Genomic DNA, 12,193 nt, shown 5'->3' on the forward strand with positions numbered 1-12,193 from the left:
CAGCAGCTCATAAATATACAAAATGCAACCTCCTTCCCATGGCTCACTTCCCTCCATCACTACCCCTTCCTAGGGCTCAGCCAACACAGAGTCCCATCTTGCCAAATTTATATCCAGTAAGTTCTTTTTCTTCAATTCAATTCTTTCTTAAGAATAATGGTTCATTCATACCATCCTTTGTCTAGTTTCCTTCCTGCAGAATTCTCAGGTGTCATTCCTATTTCAATACTTATTAAGGGTTCAGCACAGAAAACAGTTAGCTACATCTCATTGATCATCCCAGCAATTCTCCAGCCAGTCACTGATAGGACAAATGCCACCTCCGAGTTTTTTGGAACACAAAAGTATTTAAACCACCACCAATTTCGCATTAAAAACATATGCACACACTCAGTGGAATAACTCCACTAGCCAAAGTCTTGTCCATTAGCAACAAGTCTTGGCATAAAGATAAGAATGTTTTAGTATCTCCAGTCCAGGAAAACATACAACCTCAGAGTCGGAGCCTTTAGTATTCCCACGTACTGCTAAGGATGCAAGAATCAAATACTGTGTAGAGCATTATCTGAAACCTATATTCACAAGTCAGGGCTATTTCTTCATTTGCATTTGTTCTAATGTATGTATCAACGTCCCTAGAAGAATGCTGCAGTTCTTAAACTCACAGTACAGAACTCTCTCAAGATCTGGGAACCAAGAGAAATTTAGGAACTTGTAACAGTTACACTGAGCCTAGCAGATTGACTAAATGAATCTCAGGTTGTTTGAAACAAGTATTAAAAAAAATCTCCATTCAGCTGTATGCCAAGAATTACAAGTCAAGAGCTAGATACTGTACTCAAATATATGGCATTTCTCTTCCTTGATGCTTTCACCCAAAATACAATGTCATTCTTACTGGGAAAATTGAACAACGGAAATATAACATACAAATCACGCTGTAAAAGACATATTTGCAGGATGCAGCTAGATTATTGATACTGCAACAGCATCCAGATATCCAGTTAGGAATGGTGTCCCATTGTTCACTTTATATCGTAGAATCATTTAGGTTGGAAAAGACCTCTAAGATCATCTAGTCCAACCTTTCACCTGGTAGTACAGTTCACCACTATACCATGCTGCTAAGTTCTAAATCTACATGTTTCTTGAAGACCTTCAGGAATGGTGACTCAACCACTTCCCTGGGCAGACTATTCCAATGCCACACATCTATCTATCTATGTTTATATAAATATACAAATGGAAAGAAAAGTAACGTGCAAAGTAAATTAAAAACGTGAGAAAGTACAATTGCTATTTTTTGTACTGATGAAAAACTGAGATTTAAAGAGACTAAGTAACTTATTAAAAGTCATACAGAATGGCAGTAGTAGAAATGAGAAATATATGTGTATATATATATATACACACACATATATACATACACATATTTCCCATCCAGGGTCTTAGCCACAGTCATTGATGAGGCAAGAAGCAGAGGAACCAGCGTTCTGCTTACCAACCTCCCCATTTAAAGAGTATCATCACAAACTATTCCTCAGGTTTTAAAAAGATCTCAATAACACAGCTTCATCAATACACTTAATTACAGTTGCAGAAGTTTAAATGAATTAAATGACTACTTTCATTTTTTTTTAAAGCTGAAGATCAGCCTGTTACTCACAAAGCCACATTTAGTCAAACTGTAGCTACAGTAACTCAAAGTTTTATTTCAGGCACTCAGCCTGAAGTTACTCAGATACCACAGTGGTGAGTGTGGTTTATGGCAGCAGAGCATCCTGGTTGTAGAGTGGTATGTTAGGTCTACTGGATCTTGCATTCCATGACAAAAATATCTACACTAGAACAGCATTCCCCTGTTTATCACAGAGGAGAAACATTTCTGCTTTCTTTTATTGCATGTTTTAGTAACTTGTTCTCTGAAGCATGGAAAAGGTTTCAGGCAGTACCATCTCAAATAATGTCTCAATACTTCCTCCTTCAGTGGTCATTTCCAGACACACAAATTCAAAAAAATCCTAGAATTGAGTACTGCAAAACATGTACATTGTTACCATGCAGTTATTCTGTTCGCAGACAGAATGATGCTTTCAAATCAGGCAGAGACTGCTAAGGGGAACTTGCAGCTGCCAGAATGAAGCATTCTTTCCGTTACATGATCTGAAAAGATTAGAGTGCCACAGGTCTGCTGTTAGTTTGATCTTAAAAGATGAATAAGAAAATAAGCACTTCAAAGGAACACGCACATGGAAGGAGAAACCCAAGCTACCAACATGAAATACTGCACAGTACACACACCCCAAACACATAAACTAGCACTTGGAAAATTCAGCCGGAAAGCCGGTGGATCAAAAGCTTCTCCAGCAAGACTGCAAAGCATCGCTGAAATAGAAATAAACACCACAGTCACGGTGAAAGGGGCAAACTGACTAAGTGGTTCTTGTTTATAACCTGAGAACAAAGCTTCTCAATGTGGACTGCAACTGCGAAAGAAGATGGATATTCTGCAGCCAATACAGGGGAAATCTGAACCAGCTTGAACAGAGGATCTTTAAAATTCATAAGGCAAAGATAAGACTTGAAAGCACTATTTTGAGAAGGCTACTTAGAAAGAAATCCAGGTATAAAGAGCGTTCATTGAGCCCTTGAGCTGAGATCAGAAAGACTTGGCCTCCAAAATTAATAGTAGAAGAAAGAACGTTTTTGGCAGAATTTCTACTCTAAAATAAGTCACACAAGGAAGGCTTCATCCTTACTGCAATGTCTAGCCTTAATCAAAGCCAGCATAAGAAACAAGTATGTACAGACATTATGAGTATGGTAATGAACAAGAACTAGCAAGACCTCCTAGTTGGAGGTAGTATTAATACCAAAATTTAGTTAGATGAGAAAATCCAGAATGAATAAGTAAAGGGCTAACACCTCACACAGGAAGGCGAATGCCATCCTTTGGTCTGGATGAATTTCACTACTAATTGCAATTTTCTTTGTTAGTGAGTAGGGTAAATGCAAGACCTGCCACTGGAAATACCTCTGACAGACTGACTCTGATGAAGTGGTTTTTTTTTTGTTTTGTTTTTTAATGAAACTGCATTCAGACTATTGCCAAAAGCACAGAAGGCTTCACACTGCCCAAGTCATAATCTGCTTCACTAAACAGAATGCCAGACGTTGCCCAAAACGGCATTAACAAATAGGATATGGAAACAGAACCAAAGGCAAAAAAAAAGGAACAAACAGCTCCTCTGGATTCCTGCCCACGGTACATGCCAGAGGAAACACTTGGTGCACTCTAAGATCTGATTAGAAAAATCTAAATATTTATGTGGAAGTGCGTGGATTCCTTTAGCTTCTCTAAAGACAGAAGATGGCTTCTTGCCCTCTTTACTGTTTTGACTTTTCCAGTGGCTGGTATTCTTATATTCTGCTAACTCTTTCCTAGTATTAACTCTGCAATCAATTACTCTTTCTACTAAAGCCCCCAGATGAACACTACTCAAGTGCCTGTTTCTGGGAGGAGAAAGAAAGAGAAGAGCAACTCTGAAAATTCAGCTTGGCTAGCCTAGGAAAGCACAAACACGCAACCAGAGCTATAAGTAACTCGAGGCCAAGTGCTACAACAGGGAAGCCTGTAGTTGATCAGTTCTGGAGAGCAGAACTTATAAAACACTTCAAGGGGCATAAGGATAAGGAAGCTGGTGAAAACAGCAGTAACAACAACAAAAATCAAAGTAATGCCTTGAAGTCTTCTTCATGGATTCCAAAAACACACTGCTGCCAATCTGCACGCTCACTAAACTGTAAATACACATTTCAGGAGAACTCACTTCAGACAGTTCTTTCAGCCCAAGTATCTTAGCAAACAAGCTGACAATATTTGTCTTTTTTCCTGGTTCTGCTTACTGCATAATGGCTCTCCTTTCATTGTGAGCAATCAGATTAAGGAACGCAGTTCTAATCTTATCAGCTGAACATAGTGAGAGGGCTGAGAAAGCAGAAATATTGATAATATGGTACTTCAACAAGTTGCAGTCATTTATAAATATCTGAACACTCAAATATGCTCACATTACTACCTCAGACACCATGTATGCTTTCTTGTAGACAGCATCACAGCAGGCTGAAAACTGGAGGATAACCTACTACTAGCATAAGGCCTAAGGTACAATTCTGAATCATGCCTGACATTGGACAAGCAATCCCAAACAACCAATTCCCAGTCATATCACAGAAGAACTTGCAACGGTCTGTTCCTAAAATATCCATGCTGGCAGCAGTTAATGTCCAGAACATTGTGTTGGGTCTTAAGCAGTCTCTGCCTCTGATAGTCTCAACAATGACCGTAAGTTTCTAGAAAATCCTTTTAAAGTTCACCGAGAGAATTTCCATATCCTTGGATGATGACATTTGAGTTCCCTGTGCACCAAAGCATCTCTCAAAGAGGAGAAAACAGAAGGCAGTTAAGCAGCCCACAGCTAAACTCAAGGGAAGAAATAAAGGAATTCTTATGTGTCTCAGCCCTACCTAAGAGGTAATATTAATAGTTCACTGGTGTTTAGACATGATAGCATCACTTTTTCAGAAGACAGGAGGCAACCTAGAAAACCGAGAATGGACTGTGAAGCGCCATAAGCCAATCTATTCCTCTACTCTTTGGTTTTCTAATTTTCTGTTTCTAAACAGTTTGAGCACCATGTTTGGGGAACAACAATCTAAAAAGTTTCTGAGAGCTAAAGGAGAACAAAGCACTTCAAGAGATGAAAAATCATTTATGAGAGAGTAATTAGACAAAAATCTCATTTTGGAAAGTAAAGACAAGGTTGAAAGTTTTAAAGTTAAATGCTTTTAAAAAAGTACAGAATTGCTAGATACAGCATGGCAGTACACAGGTTTTGGAAGATCTGTTCTGAACAGAAACAGATTTCTAGTCATCTAAGAAATATCTTATGAAAATGAAGTGTCAGGTTATGTGTGTACATGTTTGCAAAAGAACTGCATAAGCTGCAAAACATTCCAGGAGGCTACTGCTAACACCACTGTCAAGCACGTGGAGTAAAAGTCATGAATTTTAGAGGTTACATGACACAAACTGACAAACATAAAGAGCTCTAATACCAATAAAGACAACCTCCCTTCTCAACCTTTCACACAGCCATAAAAAGGAGATACCAAAACAGCTTGCAAAATTAGCTACCCATGCTCCCTTTCCCTAAGATGTGTGGAAGAACCCCACATCATTAATGTACGCATTCTAGTGTATTAACACAGTGTTATTCCAGAACAAGCTCTCATAGTACAGAGATAAGCACTGCATGGTCACCTTAGCATTAAAGCTCCTCTTCTCCAAGCCCAATCCCACCTAGCGCAGGACCAGGCACTGTAGTCTGCCCTCAACCTTACAACAATTGTGAAATTGATACTGACCCACACAAACTTCTTCCCAGACTGAGAATTTCACAGTTTGAAAGACACCAGAGACACATTAGCAGTGAGCAGGTCCTGTCCTCAGTGCTGCCCCACCTGGCCCAACACCAGAAGTAATTCACCTCTTGCTCCTGGCCTGTGACAGTGTCATTTTTACTAAGAGCACTGACACTCAGCCAAAGCAGCCCAATTAGTAACAGCTGCCTATAAAAAAGGGCATCCAACAATGACACAGTTGCCAGGGACATGAAAGCCAGAACTTCTGCACCCATTTCTTTGGGGAGAAGAAAGCCTCCTTCAGATACCCTGCTGAGCACTTGGACCTCCAGCAGAAGACATTACAGCATAATGCCTTCCCTTTCTCAAGACAAAAATTAGATGTAAGAAGATTTGCACTAGTAACAGATAGCAAAGCTTCACCCAGGTAAGACAACCTGAACTGGGACAAGGCACCATCCAAATTAACTGGAGCACTTTGGCCTCTGACAAGCAGGACAGGTAATCAGAATGGTATGACAAGTTCTCTGCAGAAACTTTTTTTTTCCTGGTTTGATGCTTTATCCAAATAAAATGTCTGTAAACACACAAAATCCTTCCTGCCATAACCAGATCAGGACTAGAAAGGGACTCTTTAGAGCCCTGTGTGAGGGACACAGGCAACATAGCCACCAGCATTAAATACACTCTTTTCAACCTACAAATTCATTTTATAAAATGGACATTTTACACTCAGGAGCATTAAACAACTTCAAGAATTTAATGCACAAGCTATCATGCCCTCCACAACTCACATTCCTGGCACTGCAGAAGCTGTTGCCTCAAAAAATTAAAACTCCAAACTGACAGTGGAGCCAAACTCCATCTAGGCACGCATTTCATTCTGCTCCCTCTTTTCACCCCATTTTATCCTTCCAAGTCACGTCAGCCCTTGCAGTCTTCTCCCTTCTCACACCTCACCCTGAGCATACATGAATTTCTTTGCTCTTCAAACAAGTCAGTTCCCTTGCCGTTTCTTGCCAATCCAGTGACACGTGGCTTTCCTTATTGCTAAACCTCTACTCTACTCACCTCATTAGACTAGTGTTGCTAGACTCAAGCATTTGGGTCAAATCATGCACTCATTTTTAATTCCCTAGGGTTCTTGTAATCAAGACTAAAGCAAATAAACTTCATTACAAAAAGCACTCAGGCCTGCTCCTTTCATCATCAACTCAATTTACCTGTAAAGAACCACATTGACTTTCCTAATTCCAGGGATAAACTGTTGAAAACAATAGCATTTTGAAATGTTAACCTGAATGCTCATGTTGAAAAAAAAAACATCTAGAAAGTTATATACCTATAGAGATACAAATTTCCAACTATCTGAGTTTCCTGCACCAGATGGGCTACAGGGACAACCTACATTATAAAGTGTGCAGAGTTTATATATTCAGCTGCAGAAGGAGAAAAATTACAAAACTTGAAAGTGCGTTCTTTAAACTGACCATAACCTTTAGCGAGGTCTCTGGCAGAAAAGAGTTTACTCAGGTCCACTGACATTACTGCATCAGCAAGCTCTTAGAGCGCGTGACGTATCTGAACCAAACCACAAGTAACTACTGAAAAGGTTACTTTCTTCAGACCTTCAACTATCACCCTTGGCAAGATATTAACACACACTTGGATTTGTACATGTTATGAGATTCTAATCCACTTGAGCCAAAAGACCTGAACCTGAAAATGGCTGTTATTTAAACTGTTTATATTTATAAAAAAAATCATCAAGACTGAAATAGATGGCAGCCCAGGTGCCAGAAGTGAGAATAGTGGGGCAGGAGTCTCTTCAGCTGACTTAGCTGTAACCAGCAAATGTGTGTCCACTGCTTAAGTTACTTAAGTAAAAGTTCCTTTAAAAGCACAAACATCCACATTATGGTTTTGAGCAGAAGTTTGTCTAGAAAGACTAAACTAAACATTATTATGCAAACAACAGCTTCTACAGAACACCTAGCTGTAAGAAGTTAGTAGTGCCCATACTGTTTCACATACGCATTTTCTATTGCCTGTATGTGTCACATCATCATTTGCATGAAGTAGAAGAAAACAGCACTGAAGAAGAACTGAGACATTATAGCAACCTTCCAGTACCTCTAAAAGGGGCCTACAGGAAAGCTGGACAGGGACATTTTATCAGGGAATGTAGTGACAGAACACGGGGTGATGGCTTTAAACCAAAAGAAAGCAGAGGTTTAAGTTTAGATGTTAGGAAGAAATTCTTCACTATGAGAGCGGTGGGGCACTGGAACAGGTTGCCCAGAGAAGCTGTGGATGCGCCATCCCTGGAGGCTTTCGAGGCCAGGCTGGGCAAGGCTTTGGCCAACCTGATCTAGTGAGAGATGTGCCCTGCTCACGGCTGGGGGTTGGAACCAGGTCGTCTTTAAGGTCTTCGGGTTTCCAACGTGAACCATTCTCTGTTTCTGTGACAGTTTATATATTTGAATTCAAATATTCCATTTTGATTTTGGAACACAGGTTGTTTTGGTTTTGACTACTATTCAGTAATGAGCTGCTGATTTTGTCACCTTACGACTTTGTTCCAGAGCAGTAACAGTCAACTCATCTCAGCTCACTGAGATGCATATGAAGTCCAAGATATTTTTCCCCATACATGTATTCCTACATTTGTATATACTGAGACAACTGACTAAGAAAATTATCAAAGTCATGCAACTTAGATAATGTGATGATGATCTTTTCATAAGGTCATGGTCTAGTCCCTAAAATCTCATGCTTAAGATACTTTTATGTGCATTCTACGTTTTCAAAGAAGTGATTCTGTGTATTCAGATTATGCTTTCAAACATCTTTTCTTTAATTATGCCCAAATTCTCAACACAATCTCATTCTAATTATACTTTAGAGTGCACTGTAATTGTATGTTGCATGAAAAAAAACAATTCTCAACTTTGAATTTGCCACCCTTTATTTTAATTGGATGGTCTGCTTTTATGTTGACACAGAAGAAGTTGGAAATGAGAAAGATGATTCCTTAAAACAGTCAGTTAGTAGGAGAACTTTCAGCTTTAGAATGTTGTATCTTGAACAATCAGTTTTGTACTAATGCCAAGGTTTTGCACCTTTGCATGCAATATTGCAAGTACTTAAACCTCAAGAAAGCCATCATAAATTAAAGGTGCTTGACATTAAAAACGATCAGGATCTTTATCAAGCTGTCAATTCTAAACAGATCTAAAAGAGACTAGGCTCTAAAGCAAAAAGTCTTTACAGTGCAGTAACACAGTACATTTTTATATATTTCAAGAAGCTGTCTTAAGGAATGAATTCCACAACTACCATCACAACTGGGAAACTGGGAAGTTGCCACACATGTAACAAGCACAAGTAACGGTACCAGGTGCCAAATGAAGACTTTAACATAGCCAATTAAAATTCCTGCCACAACATTTCTGATTCAAAAACAGGGAAAAGTAATTATTTCTTTGGTGTTTCACTGAAGAAGTTATGTTTTGGAAGAGGTCCAGAGAAACAACAGATGTATGCTGAAAAAGAAAATAAAAGAACACTCTTGGGGGAGGGGGATTTGTGGAATAAAGGGAAACAGAGGATTTTGAAGTTTATTTAGAATATGAACCAAAGGTAACAAAAGAGACCAGAGACATCATCAGAGGATAGATGGGATAGAAAGCAGATATGGGCCAGCAAAGAAGGTGCTGCATTCAACGTGAAATGCAGAAAAGCTTCTCCTATGGGGAATGAGCACAGCATACAAAGGACTTAGAAGCTAACTAAAGAAAAGGAAGAGAATGGTCACAGGTGATTTTAAGGTGATACAGATAGGCACATGAGCAGACAGGATACTTTCCAACAGTGACTGAAAACAACAGAAGAAAGCAGCTTCCAGAAGTGAAGTACCTAGATCTCAAAGAAGCAACAAAATATCCAAGAGAAAATGAACTGTGAACCAAAAATGGGGAAAAGGTAAATTACAGAGGTAGAATGTGAGTCTTCAGCATCTAGGAGGTACAAAAGAAAAGGCAAACTAAATTCATTGGATTCTAGATGAAAATGTGGCATATGGAAAAAATATCACTTCTTGCAGAGAAACTCAAATGAAGCATTGTATTTTGAAGGAACACATGGTAAGTCAGATGCTAAGACAAGAAACCTTGGGAGGCATCTCAGCCAAATCTTAGGAAAGGACAAAAACACCCATTTTATGCAGGAGACATCTGCTGGTGAGAGCTACAGAGAGACTTCAGAATGTTGAAAAAATCTTTCCAATAAGCATCTTAAAAATGCTTTTAAAGGAACTCCAGGTGAGGGATGTGTTCACACAACAGCTTAGGACACAGAGGGGAGCAGGAGGGCAGAGAGTAGTGTGCATGTGCCATTTCAGACCAGTTTGTACTAGTCACAGCTCTGAGGCTGTTTCCCTTGCCTCAGAACAGCTAGCAAGTGCAGATTTTTTTTTTTTTTTTTATTACCATCTGCTCTTCCTCTGAATGTTTTCCAAATGTATTATTAGCAATGCAACCATAACCAGTTTCCTTTTCCTGGGGTTTCTCAGAAATCTGAAGACAAAATTTGTCTTTTGCATTTCCCATCATGGTTACCATGTGGGACTTGAGACAGTGTTTTGGGTGGCAGATGTGGATGAGATGGCACAAGTCAGAGGAAGCTGGAAGGAACTGCCTTCATGCCTGAGTGGCAAAACCTCCTGTTTCAAAGACACAACGTGTTTTCCACTGGTATTTTTGTTATTAAGTAAAATATACAAAAGGGCTTTGAAAAGAAAAATGATTTTTCTCCCCACCCACCATGGTATTATGCCTTACTAACACATATGCTGTCCCATTCCTGTCTGGCAGGAGAAGCACTGCCATGCACGCAGCACATTCAAACAGATGCCACGCTCGTGTAGAGAGTAGGAAGGCTGATAAAAACAGAGCAGCCTCTCCACAGCCTGAGGACTAAGAGCTACTGCACACAGAGTTCCTGAACCACAGAACCAAACAGGGCTGTGATCCCCAAGATGCTCAGGACTCTCTAGGAAATTACACCTCTTACAGGTATTGTGATAATACACAGAACTCTGACATAACAAAACCACTCCCGAACTGTCAAATTTCAGCCACAAATTCTTAACAGGGTATTAGGAAGAGGGGAGACTTCCCACTGAACATAGTGATCCACACTTGGCCTCCCTGAACGTTCAATAGCCTATGATCAGCTACATTTGTATTGCACCCACACAGCCTGGTCAGGAAGTTGTGGAATTTGGAAAGCTCCATTACAAACAACTTCAGAGACATACTAAACCCTACCTAACTCACCATCCTGCCTAAAAGGTCTCTTTTTCTATCCCTCTCCTGCCTCCCTGCTGTTCTGCTCCCTTAGGGGCATCAAGCTGAAACCCCACTGCAGTCTGCTTGACCACCTACTCTGCAAGTGAGCTTCAGTCCATTGCTACAAATGTCTACAAATCTCTGAATGACAGCACATTTTAAACATGGTGAGTCTGGGGTAAAGCAGCTGGCAAAAAATTAATCCAGTCTCTTTTTAGCACGTGTGATTTACACAGACACGAATCTCTAGCCAAAGACTTCAAGACCACCTTATACGACATTTGCAAAAGCATCCAGGAATATGGATTTGAGAAACTGAAGTCTCATCTAGTAACTTCCAAAAACGTCAGACTTTTGTCTAATGTAGCCTCTACCTCCTGCTGTACCTATCCAAATCCAGTAGCCTCTACCTCCTGCTGTACCTATCCAAATCCAGTGTTACATCTCCTACTATATTAAGCCAACTAAGGATACAACAAACTGTCATTAACTCAGCTCTTGCAATAATGTTTTAAGGTTAAATACGGTTTGGACTTCATAAAAGCACTGAGCATATGTATACAACAACACAAATCCCCCCACCCCCGTAACAACAGAAGTGCATCTTCCTGCACAAGGTGGACCTCTTCTGGTGAGGAGCTTGTGCTCTGAAATACCTTGTTCCATTACTCTTGGCTAAGCAGAAGTCTACATGGATCATAACATTACATGTCTTCTTTTTAAGTAACTAAAACACATGACAGCAAGGGAAAGCAGCAAGTCAAAGAATCAGAGAGCAGACGTGAGTCCTTACCTCAAAGAGTGTCAAACTTTCATTATTCAAGATGACTCTGGGAGGTGCAATAACTGAAGTTAAAAAAACAAGTTACAAAACAGGACCATCCAGCAACCAAAACAATAAGCACAGCAGGTACGGGAGGGATTACTGCTTTTTTCTTTTTCTCCGTTTGTTTTTTTTTGGGAGAAAAAAGTGACACTTTCACACTGCCAACATAGGCTTCTTATTAGGCAGATGTATAATGTGGCTAAGTGAGCAGATTATACTTCCTTTGCATTCTGAGGCCACATTTAGGGAGAAAAAATCCCTCCCCAGGTCATCTCTCATGGCATCACAAGATCCCATACACATCACAGCTACAAATAGACTTTGTGAAGTAAGGTCAAGTATTACCAACAGCACACTTACACAAATAAAATGGTAAATCTGCATCTGCAAGATGGCTTCTTACGAAGTCTCTCAAAATGCCAACTGTAAAAAAGGAGGAGAGAAAGGTTTGCTGAATACATTTGTTTCTTCAGATGCTGGGCAGAATGGTTAATCTGTTTCTACAGAACTGCCCTCTACAGCATCTGCAGATCACCTTTTGCTCCACTCAACTGTACCATATTTGGTACACTACACCCATTACCATTACAAA

General features: G+C 39.8%; 1 protein-coding gene across 8 annotated transcripts in view; it reads right to left on the bottom strand.

Annotated features, from left to right (window-relative positions):
• Window positions 1-12,193, bottom strand: part of ASPSCR1 (ASPSCR1 tether for SLC2A4, UBX domain containing) — a 56,666-nt gene that overhangs the window by 8,691 nt on the left and 35,782 nt on the right. For all 8 annotated transcript variants that reach the window (XM_072025552.1, XM_027471573.3, XM_027471577.3 and 5 more), the window contains 2 exons: window positions 11,962-12,024; window positions 11,569-11,621 (listed from right to left, as the gene is read on the bottom strand). In XM_072025552.1, coding sequence (XP_071881653.1) covers window positions 11,569-11,621; window positions 11,962-12,024 — 116 coding nt within the window. The remainder of the gene's footprint in view (window positions 1-11,568; window positions 11,622-11,961; window positions 12,025-12,193) is intronic.

This window comes from Anas platyrhynchos, chromosome 19, assembly GCF_047663525.1.
Source record: "Anas platyrhynchos isolate ZD024472 breed Pekin duck chromosome 19, IASCAAS_PekinDuck_T2T, whole genome shotgun sequence".
Taxonomy (NCBI): Eukaryota; Metazoa; Chordata; class Aves; order Anseriformes; family Anatidae; genus Anas; species Anas platyrhynchos.